This window comes from Lepidochelys kempii, chromosome 7, assembly GCF_965140285.1.
Source record: "Lepidochelys kempii isolate rLepKem1 chromosome 7, rLepKem1.hap1, whole genome shotgun sequence".
NCBI classification, from domain to species: domain Eukaryota; kingdom Metazoa; phylum Chordata; order Testudines; family Cheloniidae; genus Lepidochelys; species Lepidochelys kempii.
The window spans coordinates 61,483,478-61,508,554 of NC_136386.1; the positions used below are offsets into that span (position 1 = coordinate 61,483,478).

General features: G+C 38.4%; 1 protein-coding gene across 2 annotated transcripts in view; it reads left to right on the forward strand.

Moving 5' to 3' along the window:
• Positions 1-25,077, forward strand: part of VCL (vinculin) — a 105,777-nt gene that overhangs the window by 64,154 nt on the left and 16,546 nt on the right. For both annotated transcript variants that reach the window (XM_073353147.2, XM_073353149.2), the window contains exons 6-17: positions 1,319-1,479; positions 8,779-8,869; positions 10,534-10,681; positions 13,499-13,652; positions 14,563-14,738; positions 15,767-15,957; positions 19,078-19,277; positions 19,928-20,056; positions 21,317-21,466; positions 22,182-22,290; positions 23,326-23,628; positions 24,263-24,390. In XM_073353147.2, coding sequence (XP_073209248.1) covers positions 1,319-1,479; positions 8,779-8,869; positions 10,534-10,681; positions 13,499-13,652; positions 14,563-14,738; positions 15,767-15,957; positions 19,078-19,277; positions 19,928-20,056; positions 21,317-21,466; positions 22,182-22,290; positions 23,326-23,628; positions 24,263-24,390 — 1,940 coding nt within the window. The remainder of the gene's footprint in view (positions 1-1,318; positions 1,480-8,778; positions 8,870-10,533; positions 10,682-13,498; positions 13,653-14,562; positions 14,739-15,766; positions 15,958-19,077; positions 19,278-19,927; positions 20,057-21,316; positions 21,467-22,181; positions 22,291-23,325; positions 23,629-24,262; positions 24,391-25,077) is intronic.

The following is a 25,077-nucleotide window of genomic DNA, read 5'->3' on the forward strand; positions in this document are numbered from 1 at the left end:
CTTTGGTGAGCTACAGCTCATCCGATGAAGTGAGCTGTAGCTCACGAAAGCTTATGCTCTAATAAATTTGTTAGTCTCTAAGGTGCCACAGGTACTCCTTTTCTTTTTACGGATACAGACTAACACGGCTGCTGTTCTGAAACTCGCTAAAATACAGTGGTGTTTGTAATGCAGATGGGGTTTTTTAATTACTGTTGTCCTGGGGTGGATTGTAACTGGCAACATGGGGGAGAAGAGGAAACAAGCTTATAATTCAAATATCAGAAGGGTAGCCGTGTTAGTCTGGATCTGTAAAAGCGGCAAAGAGTCCTGTGGCACCTTATAGATTAACAGAAGTATTGGAGCATAAGCTTTTGTGGGTGAATACCCCACATGCATCTGATGAAGTGGGTATTCACCCACGAAAGCTTAAGCTCCAATATGTCTGTTAGTCTATAAGGTGCCACAGAACTCTTACAAGCTTCAAAAGTGGCAAATTGCCTTTGCATTTTTGCTGAATATATGATAAATTGATGTAAATAGAACAGTAGGATAACTTTTCTTTCTCTTTAAATAAGATTTTTTTTTTTTTTTGGTCACCACATGTATCTAGCCTAAGAATGGGACTGTTGTGTAACCATGGCAGAGCCTGATTGCAAGCAAACACAGTTGAATGCATCCACACAGCACCATTTTTCCCAGCAAAAACTGCACTGACTGTACTGCACAACCATGTTTCTGCATCTGTGCATTCTGTGAAAACCTGGGCAGCTCTCCCTCCTATGTTGCCTCAGCTGCTGCATGCCCTCCACCTCAAGCAGAGTATTATGGATGTGTTTTGCAGAGTGGAATGCACTTGGTATCATTCTTCACAGAAATGTGGGAGTAATTGTGACACTTGGTTAGCTAGTCTAAGAGGTGTAGTTCGATTGGTCCTAGCTATAGAGCAGAAAACTTGTCAGGTTGTAACCAAATTCTAAGAAATATGTTCTACCCCTTCTCATAAATTAACGAACAGTACAGTTAAAGTGGCAAAAAACCTCTCTAGTGTAGAAACAGTTATCCTAGTGTAAAAGTGTTTATACTACTATAGCTTATTCTTGTTTGAGCTCTAGTGTAGACATATTTATAACTATCAGCAAAAAACCCACACTGTATAAATCAACATAGATTTACCAGTAAAACTTAAGTGTAGACCAGCCTTTAAAGTCTTTATGGTGTTTTCCTGTCCTGTTCAAAACATATAGCTTACTGTTTCTGAGTTTATGCAGGAGGAGGAGATCTTGTATATGAATCATATCTTAGATAGTGTCTCTAATCTAGAGTGCAATGTTCACAGCTATGAAGATTTTTGTAACGACTAAAAGTTCCAAAAGCCAAGGAATAGAAGAGGCCTTGAAAAACCGCAATTTCACAGTAGAGAAGATGAGTGCTGAAATAAATGAGATCATCCGGGTGTTACAGCTCACTTCCTGGGATGAGGATGCCTGGGCTAGCAAGGTATGTTCACTGTTCTTTCTGGAAATAGAAGTCAGATTCTATTTAGCTTCTCACAGCAACTATAAATTGAGGTTTTCAAGAATGTTTGACTAGAGTGTACACAACCTTATCTTGTAACACAATATAGTATTATATCATAAATAGGCTTGGAAAGACTAGATTTTTCAGTAAATGCTCATTTCACTGTATACACACAATGAAAAATGTTTCCATGATGCTGATAAAAATTTACAGACAGGCAATGCAAGAAAAATGCAACTTGAGAACTTACCAGAGTTTGACTTAAGGCTATTTATGTTGTATATTTTGACATTGGTTGAAATTTGTGTTTTAACAGTTAAGAAGATTTAACTTTTTTTGAATCTGAATGTCTGTCATTAAACTGTCTGCTCCCCATAGTTTCCCACAATTGTGAAAGATTTTAAATGAATAAAAATAAAGTGCTTAAAATAAACCATCAATATTGTCCATCAAAATTATTTTTTAAAAAATTGAATTCTGCCAAGCTAATCACAAGATACCAAGGTACAAAGAATATCTTTGGAGATAATTTGGTTCCAGTTAAAGCTTGTTTTTAAAAGTAACTTGCCTGTCCCATTGCTTAGTCTTTGCTGATTCCTATAATAGAAACAAGTAGGTTAAAATGCATGATACATGATCCAGTGGCGTATTGGAAGCACTCTGTATTGCCATGTAGGAGATCAGGGTTTTGTGCTCATTTCTGGTCTCTCTCTTTGGTTTGATAGGGAAGTGCTAGACTTTAGTATGCTCTTTTCAAGGAAAGAGTGTGTTTAATCTCAGTCATGTGGTGACCAAATTTTACACTGTGTGGTGTGAGTTAATTGGGCACACAAGCTGTCCCTTGAGGTCTGTACAAAATTTGTCCAACTCAGTACAGTACTTAAACACCCAATCTAGTATTACCTTAAGGCGCTTCTGTATGTGTCAGCAGGCGGTTAGTTTGCATTCATATTATCTCTAGAAACTTGAATTTGTTGCTCGGTGTAAAGACGAGGTGAAGAACTCCATCTTAACTGAGCAAATCTTTTTGTATCAACCTGGGTGTGGGTGGGATTAGTATCAGTATATGTTCTTCTTACCCCTCACCTCCAAAAAGGCTCTGTGTTCGAAACAGTCCTTCTGGAGGAGAAGAGGTGTGAAATGAGACCTGAGAAGTTGGAACTTCTACAAAAATGGCTCCCAGTCAACCCAACGTATTTGGGTTTTGTTTGCCGCTACTGGCATGCACATGGAGTGTGCAAGGGATGCCATTGCTCTGCTTTACCTGACTGTCCGCTTAGTACAGAAAATGCTGCCATATCAATGCCTGCCTGCTCACATGGGTAGAGCACAGGCCGAATGCAGAGCTACTGCTGTGTGCATTCACGTCCTGTGTAGCTGCAGTTACCAGCAAACACAGCAGCACAACTAATGGTTGGGATGCCCACTGTGTTTGGATGGCCTTTAAAGTATGCTGCTAACAGGCTTTTTAGGATCAGTGGCAAAGCAGCAAATAACTGAAAAACTATATTTTAAAAAATGTTTAGACATAAAGACAGACTAGTTCCCCCTTAGAAAACCTGTTGTGATAGAGACATTAAAATCACATTAGCCTATGTATTGGTGCCTTGACCCTGATTTTGCATTTGAAGTATTTTACCACTCTACTACTTCTTTATTATGACTACTTTATGCATCTTTGTTTTTGTTCTTCTGTTTATCTTTTCTCACCTTTAGAAGGTAAGATTTCTTCCACACCTCACACCTGTACTTTTGTACTAAAACAAAAAAGCATGTCTGTGGGATTTTGTGCTGTGTGCTGTGTATATTTTTTTCCTGTGTGCCAGTTGTAACACCATACTTATGTATGTAGGTCTAATAGAGGTTTTTAAATGAGCTTAGCTACCCCTGCTCTGATCTAAGATATCTGAAGTTTGGAGCAGCTTGTTAGGTGTGAGTGATGACAGCCCAGACTATGCAACTCTGCTGTTAAGAGTTTGATGGGAGTCTTCCCAAGTCTTTAGGACAGGTTCCTGTTGAATGTTTTTGTTTAACCTATGTTACTAGCTTCTGGTGCTCATGATCATAGAGTCCAATTATACAGAAGCAGGCTTTCTGTCTGATGGAAAGCTTTATACAGTAATTTTGCCCATCCCATAGTTTGTGGGAAGAATCTCTTGCTTTTCATCAGCACAGCCCCTCAATAAATAAGTTTCCTCAGAGAGCTTGAGCCTTCTATACAGGGCAGGTGGCTTAGGCTCATAACTTAAGTTACTTTTTTACAATTAGTTTTTCCTTATGGATTTAAACATTTCCCCCACTTTCTTTGAAACCCACACAACCTCACTATTCTAGTGCATGGGAAACCCAGGAAGCTTTCACTGTCCTAAGATGAATGCAGGGCAAACAAGATAGTACGTGAGATTTTCAAAATTCTTAAGATATATGTGAAAAATTTCTGTTAGTAACACAAGTCAAGGAGCTTTTATACAAATGCTTATATTGACAGTATCTGTAAGTGGAAAATTTTGGCCAGTGTGCATAATACATAAGTATGCTTTGTGGTCAGTATTCCAAGTACATCATTGTGCACTCTAGGTAAATTTAGAGTAATATTTCAATTATAAATTATATTTCAACATGCAGGATTATGATAGTCTGCCTGCATTTTAGACATGTTGCATTGGGCATTGCTTGTGTGTTGAACGGTTCATGGTACAAAGGATATTAAATGTTACAACTGAACGCTTGTGAGAAGAAATAAGTCCTGGTATTGCTTGCCTTGCTAGTGGTCCCACACAGCAGACCTTCCTCTATTGATACACGTGGCAAATGCTTGATTTGGGGAGAGAGGAACTATTAATTTACTTATATTTGCTGTACCTGTTGCATGCTTCTCCTTACTGATGGAGACTTCCAATGGAAAGAGATGATTCCTACAGAAAGGAGAGGGAATAAAGTAAGTGGAGGAAAAAATTTAGAGCAGAACTGTTTTTCCTATCAAGTGCACACCATTATTAACTTCATTAAGATAATTCTAACACTGTTTTTTAGACTGGGTGTTAATTTCAAATTTAGACAATATTTATAGTTCTGGCAAACCATGAATTTGCTTAAATATAGATTTTGTTTTGTTTTGTTTTTGATTAAACATAATGTGAGTGTTGGTTTATAATTTAAATGCTGAATGAATGTTGAAGCAAAACTTAATTGTTGAATAGTTTGGTTGCTAAGTTTTTCATGTGTGGCCGCCCCCCCCCCGGGCGAACAGTTAAATGAAAAATCCCAGTAGATGAGTGGGGATGAAACTACAAATGGAATACATTTGAGTATATAAATGTGTAGTTTCTCCTTTAATTCAAATGTCTACAGGCTGTAACAAAACTAGGAAAAAAGAATCTGCTGCTACAGTGCTCAATTCATATAATTCCCACTGAGGCTGAAGACGAGCAAGCCGGTAGTGAATAAGGAATGGATTCTGCAAGAGACTGAGCATTTCTTGAGAACGGAGGGCTGTTGGGAAGCATCCAGCAGTCTTGTTGGATGCTTCCCAGGCTTGAACCTTGTTTGACTAAGCTAGTTGATATGCCAGAAAACAGGACTTGCTGTACTTTCCCAACATTGCCTTCTTTGGTAAAGAAATGCAGATATTGCACAACTTCTCTAGACTTAGGGTACTTAATGATTCAGAGATTATAGTTAATATTTAGCAACAAGAGAAAGTGTCAGATTTTGGAGATTCCCTCTGAGGCAGGAAAATTGCCAATATCATTTTTCCAATCTGGGCTAGCTCTATGGCTGTTCACAAAATTACTAGTGATGGCGGAAGCAGCAAAAAGAGGAAAGTAGATCTAGGAGGTACCCTTGCTGGAGGATTGGCTTGTAAAATGCCCATTGCCTCTTCCCGAGTCAGGCAGTGGTAACCCTGATTGTTTTGCCTGTTTTATTTAGGCTCTGTGAAAAAGCAGTTTTGTTTCTAGTATCAGGGGGTAGCCGTGTTAGTCTGTATCCACAAAAACAAAAACAACAAGGAGTCTGGTGGCACTTTAAAGACTAACAGATTTATTTGAGCATAAGCTTACGTGGGTAAAAACCCTACTTCTTCAGATGCATGGAGTGAAAATTACAGATGCAGACATAAATATACTGACACACGGAGAGAAGGGAGTTACCTCACAAGTGGAGAACCATCTGTAATTTTCACTCCATTCATCTGAAGAAGTGGGGTTTTTACCCACGTAAGCTTATGCTCAAATAAATCTGTTAATCTTTAAGGTGCTACTGGACTCAGTTTTGTTTCTGTTGCTCTACCTCCTTTATCTGAGGAAAATTTAGACACCATAAATTTAGCTGCATCAGAAGGGAGACAAATCAGTGGAACAGTTTCAGAACTCCAAGAAGATCAAAGTCCAGAAACTGAAACATCTTTTGTTTCTTTTAAAACATCTTCTAATATTTTGGTACTAAAACTGGCTTCCCTGGATACGTTTTTAGTTCCAGGTCCCTGCTTGCCAACCTTTATCAATCAACAGGACTGTAGGTTTCAATGATCTCTGCGCTCCAACCCTCTCCCAAAGTCTGACAGTGGGCCAGGCTCTGTCAATGCTGAAGGGATGAAGCATACAACAAGTACAGTATCAGTGTGTCCAGTTAAGGGGCCTGTTCTGATGGAGTGTGTCCATTAGAAATGAATCCTGACTGGATAGAATGAAAATGTTAAAACAGGCTAAAAGCTGAGAGCAATCTTATGCGTTGCTGTTCAAAAGCAGATACTCTAGTACCATACAACCATGATTTGGATAGGCTACAACTGTGGAGCTATCTGGGCAGTCCATGGGTTGATGTGAAGCTTGGTAACTATGCTTTTAAAGAAGAGATGCTCTTGAATTGATTGAAACAATTTATTGGCTATGTGAATGAGTTTCCTAGCAGAAATCTGAAATATCCAAGCAGAACAGATCTTGACTTACCACCACAAAAAAAAGAAAAGGGTGTGTGTGGGGGAGAATGCTGTTCAAATCTGTGCATTATGTCTGTAGCTTTTGGGGAGCCCCAGAAATTGATGTATTTGATACACAGGATGGCAAGACTTAGACAACAGAATAATCAGGAATGGAGCCCCGGTGCTGATGGGAAAGGTGATAGAAGACAACTTGGCTCTCTTAGATCCCAGGTTGAGTACGTAGTGCTGGGAGTTTTCAAAATAAAAAGTGTAAAAGCTAAAAAAAAATAAAATAAAGTAAAATCATGTTTCCTTGTGTTTACGAAACAAGAGACTCAGTAATATACAGGAAACCTTCAGTGTCATTTTACTGATTATAAATATACAAAGCAATGTAGAGGACTGCAATTAGCATGATCAGATATAATTCTTGGGCATCATCAGTGCACATTACTGAGGAGGAAGATATGGGTTTCTAAAATTTTTAAGTAGACTTAAAGTGGAAAAAAATCAATGAGGTTTTTTTCAGTCTGTCCTCTTGAAACCTCTTCAATACATAGTATAAATCCAAAGCTTGAAAGTGCAGTGTTCTACTGAATGCTTCAGAGATATGGATGTGAAGGACAAACACAACTTTAAAAATCCTTTCATTTATAAACCCCTTTCTCAGTGGTAAAGCCCTGATTCTACAAAGATTTATGCACAAGCTTAACTTTAAGCACTGAGTGATCCCATCAAGTCTCTACAGGGTCAGAGCATTAATATAGAGACTAGTGACTAATATGTATACCTTTTTAAAGCTTCAGTTAATGCTTTTGTTTTTGGATTATTTATGGAGGGGCAGGTTTGCTCTCCACTATCCATTCAGAGCTAAAACTCCTTTAGTCTGGTATGCAATAACTAAAAGCTGCAACCATCATCACAAGTGATAAGTTTATCAGCTTAGTTAAATGTTTAATAGCTTTATGCATGGTGCTTATCGTTTTATCACTTGCCTTACATTAAATACAGAATTCACAAATTATAGAGCTCTAAAGTTAATAAAAACCAGTATATCCTGCCCTATGATGGTTTGAAGTCATTTGAAAGCTGCTCCAAGTACAGATCTTTCACTTACCCCTGAAGCTCATCAATCTCTAGTTCTGACAGACTGTAGAGGAAGCAGGTTCTGAGACCTAGGCCTTCTAATGAGCATGTTCTGTCACCGGACTTGGAGAGCTCAAACCTAACCCCTGACTCCAAGAGCCACCTAGAAGTTGCAATATGGCATGAGGTGACCTTTAAGGAGCTGGGTCCCATACAATATAGGACTGCATAGATTGAAACCAGTCCTTTGAACTATGCTCAGACATGACTCTGTGGCAGGGGCAGCTCATTAACACCATTTGGAATAAACAAATGTAAGTTACTTTTATCATATGCTTATTGAAGAGCTGTTATTCTGGCCCTGTCTCAGACTTCTTATATTTGATTATTCTTGTTTGCTCCTAGTTGGCTAGCAAACTCACAGTGCCCTCTAGTGGAGAGTTAACTGATCAACACTGGCAAGTACACACAGAGAAAGGACTCCATGTTTTCTGCTTTTCTAGGTGAAGGAGTGTTAGTGAGCCAATACCTTTGCTATTGTTAGAAGAGAGCTTCTCTGGAAGAGACTCATTGCCATGGGTAGAGAAGATAAAGTTTTTACTTATTAGAAAGGACCTAAATCGCATGTATGTCTTAGTCTCCATAGATTTAAAAGTTCTGATTATTCGCTGAATCCTAATAGCTGACAGTAAATCTGTATCTTCTTCCATCCTTGTTATTGTTTCCTCAAAAGTGACACTTAGCTAGTGTCTGACTTTAAAGGGCAGATGAATTCCAAAAATGTAGGTGTTCAACAGATTAGGTAGAAAGGGGCATTAAAATTGTCATTGACCTCTTAACTATAAGATGCCACTTCCAGTAGTATCAAGTCATTTCTGAAAAGACCTATAAACCATAATCTTGTTGCTAAATTTACTATAGTTGCTACAGAGTCTTGGTATACACTTAAAAATCCTGATTTCCAAGATACTATGTCTGAAAATTGTTGCAGCTTTTTTCCTGCAGGAATTGTAGCACAGGGAAAATAACTGAACAGAAAAAGTAACTAAAAACTTGCATGTAAGAGTTCTTTGCATTTTGAGTGAAATGAAAACGTCTTTTGGTTTTAATTCTCAAGAAAAGACTGTGACCTGCTGCTGTCCAGTACATTTTTGAGCTGTTTTAATAGGAGAATTGACTTGTGTTAAGCTTAATTTTCTATCAGCTTTGATTGCGTTTACTATCTGTGCTTTGGCAAAGAGAATGATTGTGAAAGTTTCTCTTTTGTAAAGGACACTGAAGCTATGAAGAGAGCTTTGGCCTTAATAGATTCCAAGATGAACCAGGCAAAGGGCTGGCTAAGGGATCCCAATGCATCACCAGGTAATAATCAAAATACTCCACCCATGCAGTGTTCAGAGTTTACTGTCTAAATGATTGTGGGTTTTTTAGAAAAAATTCTGGTATATTACTAAATTACAGGTGAAGTATTCTGAAAAGAAATGCTTAGATGTTCCTTCAAATATTAATGTTAAGAAAATAATTTATATGCAAAGTGCTTTGGAAAGCTCTGTTGGTTTTTTATTCATGTTGTTCAAATGATATAGTTTAAACCATGTGAAAACGAATCTTCTCTTTTCCATTCTGTAAGAAAATGTGTTCAATATTTAATGCTGTATTTATCTTCCTTTGCTAGTAAAAAAGTGTAATACATTACAATTAATATGGGAAAACGTGGCTCTGCAGCCCAGAGAATAAAAAAAATCCCATAGGCACTTTCATGCTTCATAGCTTTAGTTCTATATAGTATTGATCAGGCTGCTATATTTCCATTATTTATTTATTTATTCCCCCCTTTACCAACACCCCCCCCCATCTTCTCAGATATATCTTTTCCACATATAAAACTGCTATTTATGACACCTTATCTATTTTTTAAAAATTCCTGTAAGACTTTCCTGTGGCTAAACATAACCAATTGGCAGGGTTTTTTTTCATTTGTGCATCAAATATCTAAACTAATTTCTTTTTTTTTTTTAAGGTGTAGGTCAATGTACACCTGAGCGGCAATACTGGAAGTGTTTATTTTTGCTGTGTATGGTGTCACTGTTTTAAACCTCCCTCTCACTCTCCCTCCCTCCCTCTACATAGTCAGTCGTGGCAACTTCAGTTTCCTGTGGCGAAAGGTCATTGAAATGCATCCTACAAAATAACATTTTAATGAATGTGTTTCTAATACAATCCAGTTTTAACTGGGTTGGCAACTTTCCTTTTAAAAGAAATTTTGTATCTTACACTTGGATTTTAATTATTGTATTAACTAGGTGTGTACAGCATTATAGAAAAGCAATAATCAAACTTTAAGAAGCGAGTCAAACAAGTTGTTAGTTTCTAGATTAAAAAAAATAAATCTGTCTTGTAGCACACTAGGTTTAATTGAAGTAACCTCATTAATCCCAGATCTTTTGTCCGTACTGTTTTGTTGCTTGCTTTCATTGAGTCATTCCTAAACTGTAAGCTCTTTGGCACATGAACGTTCTGTGAGTGCTGGAGGTGCCCACAACACCTGGGTGGTTTTTTTAAAAGAAAAAGAATCTAGAACTACCATGCTCTTTGTTGAACACCAAGAAAGCTTTGCTGTAGGCTCCAGCTAAGACTTTGAAAGTTAGTCCCTCTTTCCCTTGCCTCCCACCCAAAAAACCCCACAATTCAAAATCATGTTCTTTTAAAATGTTTTTATATTCCTAAAATTTTCTATAGAAGCTTCATCAGTAGAAATGAAACGATCTTTAGGGATTCATTTCATGCTTAATTCATGGGACAGGATATACTATTAAAACAACACTATGCTGTTGCAGGAACATTGTCTTAGTAAAAGGTATTGGATTTCTTGTACTCTGTGTGCTTTTGCAGTCATTTCAGTTAATGTACTTTACTCAGTGAATGAAGTATGATTAGTGCAGCAGGTCATGGTGGAATTAGCAGTTTCCTCTTAATAAGCAATGAGTGTCTTTCAGTGTACTTATTGACTGTCTCCTGCATATTAGGGGATCCTGGTGAGCAAGCTATAAGGCAGATCCTTGATGAAGCCGGAAAAGTGGGAGAACTGTGTGCAGGCAAAGAACGCAGAGAGATTCTGGGAACCTGTAAAATGCTAGGCCAGATGACTGATCAAGTGGCTGATTTCCGAGCTAGGTAAACCTTCTATTATTAATAAAAGAGTGTCTCTGAAGTATATAGCTGTTTAGGCTGTGATGTTCATCACTGTGGTACAACAGGTTATATTTGTAGGAGCATACACATTATCTTGTTTGTTTGTCTTGCCATCTCTTCCAGAAGGATAAAACACATGGTGATGTGAATTCATATTTACCAGTGTTCTTGGGACAAAGCAAACAATATAGTTGAATTAGATCATTCAGACTTCACTCAATTGCAAACATGTAGCGACCTGATTTGCCTTGAAAAATCAACAAGCAGAAATGGGGTCTTCAGCTCAGTATAAATAATTCCACAAACTCAGGTGCCTTTTATAAATCAACACATTTCATATGATTCAGAGTACCCTAGTCCTTTGGGTTGCCAGAGGTGATGTACCAGAAGATAGCAGTTGCTCATCACCCTGATAAATAATGTAGAAGTTAGTCTTCACCTACAAGTTCTTTTTGTTTCTGTTTTCCATTTGGCCTTGATGAGCCTGATTCTTTTGCTTGCACCATTCTTCCATCTGTGTTACTTCATTGACTGCAAGAGTTACTCCAGACTTACAGTGTTTTGGGAGGAGAATCAGGCCCACTGTCCCATGATGAAATTCTGGTTCTGGGCTGGAAGAGCAATTTTGTAGCAGACACAGTTCAACATATGGTAGCCTAATGGGATCAATTAGATCATGTTTTATAGGGCACTTTGAACAGGAAAGGCAATGCCAAAGCACTAAGAACTTATTATACTCTCAAAAGCTCAGGGGGCCTTGTGTTTCTTTGTGAAAGTGGAAAGGCAGGAGGGTTACAAAATACCTCGTAATATGAATTTTGTAATTGAATTTTGGTGGCTGAGGACACAAAATTGATGTGCAGTTGAAGACTGTCAGTCAGTTTCCTAACACTGATCTTACCTCAACAAAACAAACTGTTCCAGTGATCCATTAGGTAGATATGTGGTGGCTTCCTGGCACAATTTTTTTTTTTTTTTGAAATATTAATGCATCTTGCATATTGCCAGGAGTGGCAACAGAAATTGGTAAGAGGAGAGCATGTAAAAGAAAACTTCATAAATACCATGTTTTTCAAACGTACGTAAACCAAATGGCCTCTCCTGGCATAAGCCTTCTAGTGAAATATGGGTGAGAAGTGAACAAAGCCAGAAATTACTTACAAGTTACTTATTTTGAGCTCTCTTTAAAATAAAGCTATTAAATCCTCCGTATGCCAAACTATAAAACATTCTAATCGTATATGCTCATGCTTGGAATACTTTTTATATTTAGCTAAATAAGCACTGGCATACATTAACAGTCATTATCAGTTCACAGTCCTTGTACATCAAAAAGGTACAAATCTGGAGTATGATCCAACTTCCAGAATATTTATTTAGTTGCTTAATGATTCCATCTGTGCAATTCTTAAACCTGAAGCCATCTCCAAATTATTAGTTGCATTGTCCTCAAAACCAGTTTCAAGGCATCGATCCATTTCAGCCTTCATGGGAACAGTGGAAGAAGAAGGTTAAAACTTCCCTCTTTAAAAGCTTCTAGCAGATTCATAAAGAAATAATGCAGGATTTGCCTTGAAATTTTACCTGTTCTTTGCAGAGCGTCAAGGACAAATTCAGTCTCAAGGTTGAGTTTTCTTGCTTTCACAAAGCAACAGTTGGTGCCAGTCTTGTATTGGCTTGAGACGTCTAGGAAGATGATGACATCCACCCCCACCCTCACTCCCACTCCACAGTTAATTTCTGTGCTGGCTAAGTAGTTAAAGGTCCTTGTATCTAATTTTTTAGAGGTTAGGGTTGAAGAAGCATATCTGAAGTTTTGGCCGGACTCAGGAGAGGGGCCCTTAGGCCTACTACTACATGATTATCCACAATCTCCTCATTTGGTGTTTTTTCTCCCCTGTCATCTATGCCTGCTCTATTAAACTAACAATGTATTCTTTTATAAGAAGAGGAAAAATCTCTATGAACTCTAGTACTTCAGACACTTAGAACCTGAGATTCCTACAACCACATCTAAAAACCTGTAAGATTCTTGGGCTTTTGCTTTAAAGAATGTTCCTCTTCAGTTGTACTTTATTTCTAAATGTTTGAACAGCCACCTGTGGTGGTTTCAGTTCTTCTCCTGCAGAGCCCTGCTGATTTCCTATGTGTATTTCAATAACCTTCCCTTGGGTTCAAATTTAGTAAGATGTCCTACCAAGAGCCTATGTGTTTTTCAGTATTCTATCTTTTGAACTGGTGTAAATATGGGAACCAAAGCAGAGTGTACCTTTAAATTGCAGTACATAACTCTTTTAATCCAGCCCTCCTTGCTGTATGCAGCATAAGATGTGGAAAAGCATTATTCCCCCTAAGTGCCATGGTTTAAACTGTCCTAGGAGTGTTGAGAAGCCTCTGAGGAATGAACAGAGGAAGTGGACACAGGGCCCTGCCACGGGTAATTCAGTTGCACTCTGCCCCCATAACGCTCTTTTCTCTTCTCGTCGTCATACTAGGAAACCTTCAAAAAATTCAGTTCTTGTGCTGATGTTGCATGTAAAACTCTAGTAAGAGACAGGCACCATTTGTGTTTCCTTTTTAAGAGGCACCTGTCCTAGCCAGTGTTCAGATGAGCTGTTGCCTTCTTGTTCCCGCTCCCCTGTGTACGTTTTAAACATGTTTCCTGAACACCTTTGCAATATCATGATTGTGGTAAGAATTGATGAAAACTTCGAAACCACTGTTAGTGCCTCTTGTAATTAAAATAAAAACAACTTTTTGTATGATATTCCTATGATGATCTTTGTGTTTTTTGAGTAGAGGACAAGGTGCTACACCAGTGGCCATTCAGAAAGCACAGCAGGTGTCTCAAGGTCTGGATTTGCTTACAGCAAAAGTGGAAAATGCAGCCCGCAAACTGGAGGCCATGACCAACTCTAAGCAGGCGATTGCTAAAAAAATTGATGCTGCTCAGGTATATAGTAATTTTATGAATTCAAAAAATCTCTCACACTGTGCCTTTAAGTCACTGTGCTGAACTATTGCAGGTATCCCCAAACATGGTGATTACTTTACATGAGGTATATATTGGGGACATTTTCTTGAGCATACATAAGTCTCTTCTTTCTGATTTCACTATCTAGTGGGAGCCCAGAAGAGTTCTCTCACAGTCTCTCTCTCAAAATGGAAATTCTTTTAACACAGATGTAAACTGATACATTTCTGAAAATAGAGCGGGAGGTACAGTCTAATTTTGGCCATAACATTTTTGTTAAAGAATTATGGAGCCAATACTATGAAAGTTTCACAATGTTGAACTCCCTTGGGCTCTCTGTGGGAAGTACAAATGCAGATTGAGTGCTGCTATGTTTTATGCAAATGGTAAAACAGTACATTGCTTGACCAAGAGGGTAGTTTATTCAGCTCTATAATGGAGGAAGGATATGTAGCATCTTCTTCATAACAAGAAAACTTCATCTTCAATTGTTAGGTCATGCACTCCATTAATTCAGTGTTAAAAAAAAACTATTATCCAACATCCTACTGTACAACATTTTTAGAAAGATTCCTAAAAAGAACTCTACATTGTCAAATAAATAAATTTAGACTTGTGGGAAACCTAGGTATAAAATAATTGTGAATACTTAAACAGCATCTAGTTAAAGTGAACTTGTGAAAACAGTATATGTAAGTGGGACTTGACAATGGTAGCTAAGATGTACATAACTTAGTATGGCTTGCCTCATATAACAAAACACCTAGTAGCCATTAGAATATCAGGGTATGTTATCAATATGAGAATCTTCTGTGAAATGCCCGTGTTCAAAAGATTTTATATAAGTAGGTGACTTAATCTTTATTTGTACCTATTCCTTTATATGAAGAACTGGCTCGCAGACCCTAATGGGGGAAGTGAAGGGGAAGAACAAATTCGGGGAATTATGGCCGAAGCCAGGAAAATTGCAGAACTGTGTGAGGACCCCAAAGACAGAGATGACATTCTGCGTTCCCTGGGAGAAATCTCTGCTCTGACAGCTAAATTGTCAGATCTACGAAGACAGTATGTATCTATACTGCACACATTGTGGTATCCGAGCATCTTGCAGTTGCAGTCTGAGTGCATGAATTCGATGGATCAGGAAATTCAAAGTAGTTACACAGAGAAATTTGCATCCTGAAAGTGTAATTAGCTGTTCTGTTGAGAATGAATGTCTCATACTGTGGGTTTTCCTCCTACATGGAGCAAAACATTTTCATGGGAAAGAGAATATCATAGTCTTCACACTTCAGATTCACAAGTAGCTTGTAGCAAGGGATTCCTTCCTGTCCTATATCTCCACTACAGAAGATCAGATGGCATGAGGTCCCCCTATAAGAAGATATCTATCTCTGCTATAAAAATTCTCCACAGGCAAGGTCTAGCTAGAAACTGGCCTCTTTGCACCACCGGAGCAGTAGAAAGGAGCTGCAGAATAACACAGAATTTTGCCCACAGTCTGTAATACTAACTAAGGTGCACTTATGCATTTACTGATACAGTTGCCTTCCCAAATGATAACTCTGGTCCTTTAAGAAAGTTACTAAACTATCAGATGGTCTTTCAAGCACTTGGATCATTAATCGTTATGCCTATGTTCTAAATCAGATAAAGCTTAGAAAAGCATAGTATTAAAATGGTCCCACAAGGATCTGTGAGCTTTAGTTCAATATTTAGCTAAAGAAAGTGTTTCAATATCAGATCTGAAAAGAAGGTGCAGGGTGGAAGAGGAGGGTTACACTTATGTGGGTGTCAACAGTGGTCTTTAATATTAAATCTGTCACGTTTTCCATTTGTAGTTAGTGCTTTTAACATAAGATTTTCTTCAGATTTTGCTACCCTACAGTCTGTACATTGGTGTCTTTCTAACCCCGTAAATAAAGTCCTGTATAAGTCATTATTCTTAATTTCTGTTTTTGTACATAATGAACATAGTTATAGTGAACTGATTCACGAGAGTATTACAGTTAAATCTGTTTTCAGAAATATATAATGTCTTGTATTGATTTCAGTTGAGCGTGTGACTTCAACTATCTTTTTTGGATTTTCAGTGGGAAAGGAGACTCTCCAGAGGCCCGGGTACTGGCTAAGCAAGTAGCTACATCACTGCAGAATTTACAGTCTAAAACGAACAGGGCAGTAGCAAACACCAGGCCAGTTAAGGCAGCTGTTCATTTGGAGGGCAAGATTGAGCAAGCTCAAAGGTGGATTGACAATCCGACAGTTGATGACCGTGGAGTAGGTGAGCTGTTTGCTGAATAACTGTTTGGCTTCATAATAAATCAGAAAAATAAAACTGCATCTCCTGAGATTTTGTTTAGCACATCTGAGACGTTTGGTTTATGTAGAGGTGCATAGTTTATAGCCTGTGGCTCATAGCAGCATTCTGTGCTGCTTCTGCTGGTGAAGTGTGGTGATGGATCCTCCACTTATGAATTTAAGCAGAGGAAAATGAGCATCATATTGAAGATGGGAGAACTTGCAATGTAAAAAGGGCACAAAGGCTAAGAAAACTTTGAGGACCTTTCCAAGGTGATCATCAGATCAGCTGGATTTGTGAATTTAACATGCGTTCACTATCCTAAATAAAAATTGGTATAAAATCACTGTGTTCACAAAAAACTTGATAAGTCAACAAGTGGTACCATACATGCCTTTGAAGTTTTCTAATATCCATACATGTAAGTAGGAACAAAACAAAATGCAGTATTTTTTACACTGCTTTGTATTGTTTGTAATTCAAGTACAATGCCTAAAATACACATTTGTATATCGGCTGGCAAATTAGGAAATTAACTCCCATGTAAATAGAAAGTAGATGTTACATTCTGTAAGGGTTTTTCGTAAAGATATGGCTTCACCTCATACAGTTTCTACACAATCTTATGGAACAGCAATATTGTTTTGTTACCAGCAAGCAATGGAAAACGTGATCAAATAGTCATGGTATGTCACTTGCAGGCATATAGTAACGATGCAGGAGTTGCTTTATTGTTAATAATTGGAAGTGGTGGGAAAATTAATTAAATCTTTTTTACGAAGACAAATGCTGCATCCCCACCCCCTCACATTTGTGGTGTTTTTCTTGTTTTCTGACCAGCTTTCTAGCTGGCAGGGTGGCTTTTATCCAAAAAATAGTTTCAATAAAGGTTTTTTTGAAATCTTCATTTTACAATCTCATTCATCATAATAGCGAGGTGCAGACAGCAGAGCTGTGAAAGCTACGAGGAATCCCAACCTGACCCAGCTGTAGTGCAGTTGTAGACCTTCTGTGCCTGCCCTCACCTTTCGGTGCGGTCAGGATTACGTCTGTTGATGTGTGAACAACCTGATTTTTAGATCACTGGTAGGGTTTGCAAGGCTGGCAGTTAAAGAGACCTTTTTATTTTTGAACTTTGCCAATTTTCTCTAGAAGTTGACAATAAACGTGGAACGGTACCATGCAATTTTAGCCATTTTCTGATGCAGGAACTGTACAACAAAGTGTGATAAGACTCCCCAGGCCTTTTGGAAGCTGTGAAAGTGTGTCCCAGGAGGTCTGGTTGCCTTGGTGGGAACTTCTCCAATTTCAAACTGCCCCAGAATCCACTGCATCCTACATCAGCATTCAGCTCCTGGAAGCATGAAATGTAAACAGATACGATTGTTCACTCTTTCCCCTTCAAAAGAAAAATAAGCAAAAGTTTAGATGCAAAAAAGATTTATAATTGCATAGTTACATTTGAGATTTTACATGCAAATTATGTAATTTCCATAGGAATTGGAACTCTCCTGCATTGGAAATATGTTAAGGCTTTAGTCAATAGGTACAATAATATATAATGCCAAAAATGTGTGAAGAGCCAGAATAAGTAGTTGTGGGAGCCTTAACTTTGGAATTTAAGTGTTTAAAAATTTGTTGTAATGTTGCATTAATGTGTGTTGTTTTTGACTTTTATTTTATTATGGCTGTTGGTAAGATTCCTGTATGAAGGATTCATTGGGAACACAGTGCTCTGTTAGATCTCTACAGTATTATTGAAAGAATTTGGCCTGGTAAATTTAGTCTTATGAAAATATTTCTGAGCTGTTCTCTGAACAGGGAGTTTGACCATGTCACAAATAACTTTGCATGTTTACACTTCTCCCAGTGTAAAGTCTGGCCCTATAGGATGGATTGATTGAAGTTCTGAACCATAAAACATATGTTGTTCGAAAATGGTGTGGGTCATTTTGCTGGCATCTCCTGCTGTTTGCTTTGTAAACAGCTTCATTATAATCTGCCTCTACTGAGCGATAAATGGATTAAAATCTTTAATTCTCACTGCCAGATTAAAAATTGGGCAGGATAGGGTGAAATATACCAAATGAATGTCTTCATCACCTGCTCCTTGCTTACTCCAAAACAACAACTTGAATAGATATTACTGGATTCCAACAAGACTCTACTTGGCTAAACTAAGAGATGTCACAAAATGTTGCATCTTGTATATTCTGGGGCTGTGACACAATTATTCTCATCTCTCTGTAACCAAATCTGTAAACTTATCTCCTGAGCTCTAAACTTCTCTGTTGCAGAGTCAGCCAAATTTGTGTGTGTTAGATTTAAGTGAAGACAGCCATACTCCATGTATCTTTAAGACTTAAATGTAATAACTCCCATTTAATAGAACTCTGCTGTGCTATTAGAAAAACAAAGAGCACCAGTCTCTAAACAAATGAACACCACAGATTGTCAAGACTAAATATGGAGATAATTTGCAAGAAAAAAATGGTTGTCATCCCTCTCTCCCCGCCTCCACCCTAACCCTTGGAAACTTAAGTCTCACATCGCAGCTGATAAATCTCTCCTATGTATGAAGTCTGAAGAAAAAGAGGATATGATGCACATCACTACTCTGTTTTCTACCCCTTTTATTTTTTGTCTCTTCCTCCTTGTTGCCTTTGCTTGGTTTAGTTATTGCACCTAGACTTCTTTCCCTAAAATAATTTTGGGGGGATGGAGGCCAATTTACAGTAATCAGAATCGGTGAGTATTGTTAAGGTGGTATCAAGTTCATGGTGATTAGATCAGTGGGAACACAATTAACTAATAATCTGTTCTTGCCAACCCACTCTAGTTAAGGATGGTGAGGCTTGGGCCAAGCATCAGCATATTGCACAAAAGGAGAGTTTGAAGAGACTTTAACTCTCCATTGGGTTTGAAATGCGGTTGAGTGCAAATCTCGTTCTTCAAATACAGCTGAATAATCAGAAGGTTAAGTTTTGAACCAAAAAATAAAATTAGTCCTTAATTGCTACTCACTTGACAGTACAACTGAGTTACTCCCTCTACCTCTGGGGTCTGTGAATTACTGAAGTACTGTACTTTTTTCTATTGTAGGCCAGGCTGCAATCCGGGGACTGGTCGCTGAAGGTCGTCGTTTAGCCAATGTCATGATAGGACCTTATCGTCAAGACCTCCTTGCCAAATGTGATCGCGTAGAACAGCTGGCTGCCCAGCTAGCTGATCTGGCAGCAAGAGGAGAAGGAGAGTCACCTCAGGCTAGGGCGATTGCCACTCAGCTCCAGGATTCTTTGAAGGTAAAACTTCATTATAGGTAGAATGGTCACCATTTTGTAGCAGTTTAAGAGCTGAGGAAGCCTCTGCTCATGCTGGTGGGATGGGTACATAAATACTAAATTCAGTATGAAGTAGCATAGGAAAACTTACAGTGAATACTTGACTGTGGAAGCAGCTTTCACTGGAAGTATAGAGAGCTCCATGCTTCAGTGAGACTTAAAGCACTTGGTTTCATACTTTAGGGACCAAATCTTGGTGTGCTGTAGGAAAGACAGACTAATTTAAAGAGTCTATTCCATCTGCAGTTCCTGATGAGCAGCAGGATGGGTTTTGTACATGGAAAGAGATGCTCAGAAAACTGGCCAAGTATTTAAAGTTTTCTTTTTCACTTACCAAAGATACCACATCAGCAGCAACTTATCTGAGGACCATCTAGGGTCTCACACTATACTGTTCATTCCCTCAATGGTAATTTGGTCTATAATCACTAGTAGCCAAAGGGTTAACATTACAGATAGCTTTAAGAAGCAGTATTTAAAAATACTTGGTAAAGGATATTTCTGTTGGTTGCCATTTTGTGTGGTCCCATGAAGTTTGTTTTTGCAAGAATGCTGTTTCTGGGATTTGAAGGTCCTACAAAATCTTATGATTTTCATGCTATGTTTTTCAGGATCTGAAAACAAGGATGCAAGAAGCTATGACCCAGGAGGTTTCTGATATTTTTAGTGACACTACAACCCCAATTAAACTATTGGCAGTGGCAGCCACTGCACCTCCTGATGCACCCAATAGGGATGAGGTAAGTGTGGTAGGAACAACCAATATTTTCTTACATTCAGCTTCTAATACTTAACTACACAGTTTTACAAGACAATATTTTTGCCCTTAGTCTTCTGATCCATAATTGCTAATAAAGAATGGATGAGCAGTAGTCTGAACTACTGAGAGTTGAAGGTTATGTCATGATTCACTAGAAAAGTTAGTCCCTAAACATTCAGTAAATCTTAGGATCTTACCAAGGATCTTCTGTCATGATGCTGTTGACATTCTTAAGCTACTTGTATGACAGATGGGTACTTAAACTAGTTAATCCTTTTTATATCTTTATATGTAATAGATGCTGATCATGTTCATCTAAGGACACATCAATCAATGTGTTAGACCTAATTTTTTTCACTGTGAAACTCGCTTTCTGTGCTTCTGATCACTGGCTTTATGCAAAATGTACTAAGTGCTGTACTTGGAAGTTGTATTTGGCCAGCTGGTTGGCACAGGGCCAGAACGATTCCAGATGCCTGAGAATTTGGCTTTGCAGGATAGATTTGTTTAAAAATTTTTTTTTAAAGACTAGAGCACATACTCAGAAAATAAGTGTATAAAACAAAGTGTGTGTGTGTGGAGAGACAGACATTTTTCTATTTAGAATGTTTTAGTTTCTAGAATAAATATCCACTTTATTATAACCTTCCATGGAAAATTCTTTTCTGTTTTATTTCTTACTTTTTAAATTAGATATATTAAAGCCTTTTAGGAAAAATCTGTGAAACTTAATGAATTTAGAAATAATTATATCAAGCATGACAGTCATAACCTTTGGCATGTGCTGCATTCTTCCCATCAACGAAACCTAGTTTTTGGTAGGCAAATTAATTCCTAGGGAGCTATGGGTTCAAAGCTGCTGTGACAAAATGCCTTTTATTATGCAGTGTGAGGAATTCCTGACTAGTTCTACTACAGAATAATGTAAGACATACCATTCGTCAGTGGAAGTGTGATAACACACCTTGGCAACAAGCTGTACAGGATGGATTAGCAGTTTAAAATGTCTGTTAATTTGATTAGAAAAACTTGGAAATAACATAAGAATTACAAAGTAAAACATTGTCCCAAGCACCTGACTAGCAAATAGGAAATCTTGGGTTCAAATTCCCCCAGTGTCTGAAGTAAATCTATTAGTAGGTCAGACAGCATGGTGCAGAGTGTGGTATTACACTTTGAATAGAAAAGAAAGCATCTCTTTGAGAAGGTAATAATGCACTTTTCCCCCACTCTCTTACAGGTGTTTGATGAAAGGGCAGCAAACTTTGAAAACCATGCTGTTAGACTTGGAGCAACAGCAGAAAAAGCAGCTGCTGTTGGAACTGCTAATAAAACCACAGTGGAAGGCATTCAAGCAGCTGTGAAATCAGCAAGAGAACTCACGCCGCAGGTCTCTTTACTCATCTCATAATTATAATAAATTAGTTGGCATTGTTAATCTCCAAAGGAATTTTCTGTATGATCCCAGTCACTAAAGCATGATGTGGGTGATCTTACCGTTACCATTTGTGTTAAGATGTAACTAACATGAAGAACCCTGTGTGTATTTGTGTTGTGATGTCCACTTCAAGGTGGAACTATAAAAATGAGGATGTGTTTAGCTATTACACACAACAAGGCTGAATAGATGATGGAGACAGTCTCATGCTCTCCAACTTTTGGGCAGTAATTTCAATGAATTTTCCTCCTAACAAAAATGATTTTTAACAAAACATATGAGTAGAAAATAATGAATTTTTCTTTTAAAATGATTTTCTAACTTCATGTAAAAGCATAATTTTGTACAGTCATATAGGTCTATGTTTGATATATACTGCTCATTTGCTTTAGCTCCTTTGAGCAAAATTTTATCATGAAAGTGGAGCTTTTTGTGTGACACGTGAATTGCAATTTGAGATACCTGGTGTCTAAGGGCAATTTTAAATCCTTTTCACACAGTGGAATTCTTTGTGCAGCTGAAGGCTTTTCATAGTGGAACTAAAATTGACATATGAATATTAAAAGTAAAACTAGAAAATAGTTGTATTAAAATAGTGTAGTTTCATGACAATGTATAGTATCCCTGTGTAACAATATTTTTGTATTAAATATTTTACATTTGGCAGGTAATATCAGCTGCTCGTATCCTCTTAAGAAACCCTGGAAATCAAGCTGCTTATGAACATTTTGAGACCATGAAAAACCAATGGATTGATAATGTAGAAAAAATGACAGGTAAAGAATTCTTGCTGAAAGCTTTGTTACTCATTGCTCATTATGGGTATTTTTTCTCCTGTTAAGGTGGATGAAATGTGCACAATATAATGGCTGCACAACTTTTTGTGTCTGAAAGAAATAGCAGGCCTACAGTTTGACCCAGGAAAACACCTATGTTGCATAGTACTAACAATACTGGTTTCCTCCTTTTATATAGGTGCTAAATTAAACCCACCCATTATTCTCTAGTTTAGGGGTCCTCAAACTTTATTGCACTGCGACCCCCTTCTGACAACAAAAATTACTACAGGACCCCAGGAAGGGGGACCGAAGCCTGAGCCCGCCCCACCCAAACCCCTCCACCCCAGGGGGAGCCACTGCCCCAGGCTGGGGGGCCAAAGGGCTTGGGCTTTGGCCCTGGGCCCCAGCAAGTCTAAACCAGCCCTAGCGACCCCATTAAAATGGAGTTACGACACACTTTAGGCTCCCGACCCACAGTTTGAGAACTGCTGCTCTAGTTCAGACTTGCAAAGGCCTTTCTAATGCACTTTCAGCATGGTATTTCTACACTGGGATATCTTGTCAATCAAAACAAATTTCTTCTAAAAGTCATCCTTTCTGATGTGACTTGTCTTGCTGCCACAGAGCAGCAGATTACTGTTGAGCTCTGTTCCACTGTGCATGTTGCTGCTGGCATGCTGTGGATGAGGGCAGGCATGAGTGGATTGTGGATTGTATGCTGTTCATGCAATAACATTTCTAGATAACGGTATTTCTTGTTCCTTCTTTCAAGCTGACATATGACAATGGTTGGGAAAATTTGTTTTAAGTTGTTACAACGAACAAATGATGAAGATAATGCTGTATCTTTGTGCTACTGTATGTAACTTTCTCTGGCACACTTTTCTCTAACAATCTAAACTCTGTATCTAAGGAGCCAAACATCCAGGAGAGTAAATACTTCCAAACGTGAACAACCTCCAGAGCCCTAAATACCCATTTCCCTTTCCATACATGGAAGTGGAATGTTAACATGTTCAATTTTTATCCTAGGGTTGGTAGATGAAGCAATTGATACCAAGTCTCTCTTGGACGCATCAGAAGAAGCTATTAAGAAAGACCTAGATAAATGTAAAGTTGCAATGGCCAATATCCAGCCTCAGATGCTTGTAGCTGGTGCCACCAGCATTGCTCGGCGAGCAAACCGAATCTTGTTGGTGGCAAAGAAGGAAGTTGAAAATTCAGAGGATCCCAAATTCCGTGAAGCTGTTAAGGCAGCCTCTGACGACCTAAGCAAAACTATATCACCAATGGTAATGGATGCTAAAGCTGTGGCAGGAAACATTTCTGATCCTGGTAAGCATAAAGCAAAGAGCTTCTCTCAAACATTTTTTCCCCTTTTTGATGCTTGAAGCTTTTGCACGTTTGAAACAATTAGTTTGTCTCCTTGTCCATATATCATGACCTCAAAAACCCCAGTATCATGCAATCAAGATGCACACTACTTAATGCTTTTATTAAGTTCAGTGGGAAAACCTCCAGTGAGTTAAAGGGAACAGGATCAGCCTGTAGTTTACTACTTTTGTTACCACCTATGAAGAGACTTGTATCTTGTGATCTTTGTCCCAGGTGAGTATCTGAAATGTGCTGGCAAGAGGACATCTGTATTTTTTCTGTAAAATGGCAAGATGTTGTGTATTTGTGCCTGAGTCTACTTTGGCTATTCATAGTGGATTCTTACTCTAGTCATAGCACTAGTTTAAACCCGCTGGCTATTCTACAGTTAACATTCCAAAAATTAAAACTCACTGTACAACATTCTGTCTGTTGTTTAAATACCATTATATTTTGCAACTAAGTGTTGAAAGTACCTAAATTTGAACCAGGTATTGTGCAAACTGCAAATACTCCTGAGAGTAGTGCTTTTTCCCCCTCTAAGCATGCAGGGTGACAAGGGCATATTACATTAAGCATTGGATTTTCTGTTCAGGTTTGCAGAAGAGCTTCCTGGATTCTGGATATAGGATTCTGGGAGCTGTGGCAAAAGTCAGAGAAGCCTTCCAGCCTCAAGAACCTGATTTCCCTCCTCCTCCCCCCCCTGACATTGAGCAGCTTCATGTAAGTACAATTCAGTTTCTCAGTAATGGTACATTTGAGTTGTACTGGTACTGATTGGCTTTAAGATTAAACTCGATAAGTTTATGGAGGAGATGGTATGATGGGATAACATGGTTTTGGTAATTAAATGTTCATGGTAAATAGGCCCAATGGCCTGTGATGGGATATTAGATGGGGTGGGATCCGAGTTACCCGGGAAAGAATTTTCTGTAGTATCTGGCTGATGAATCTTGCCCATATGCTCAGGGTTTAGCTGATCGCCATATTTGGGGTCGGGAAGGAATTTTCCTCCAGGGCAGATTGGAAGAGGAGGCCCTGGAGGTTTTTCGCCTTCCTCTGTAGCATGGGGCACGGGTCACTTGCTGGAGGATTCTCTGCTCCTTGAAGTCTTTAAACTACGATTTGAGGACTTCAATAGCACAGATATAGGTGTGAGGTTTTTTGCAGAAGTGGTGGGTGAAATTCTGTGGCCTGCGTTGTGCAGGAGGTCAGACAAGATGATCATAATGGTCCCTTCTGACCTAAATATGAATCTATGATTGCATCCAGTGACAATAAAGCTTTTATCAGAGACACTTCAGTTCAGGTAGAGTCGTGTTGGGATGTACCGGACTTGTTTTCACTTTAAATAGTTTTAGTGGTCCTTTTTTAGAAGTTAGCATAATTACTTAATTACTTAACTTAAGA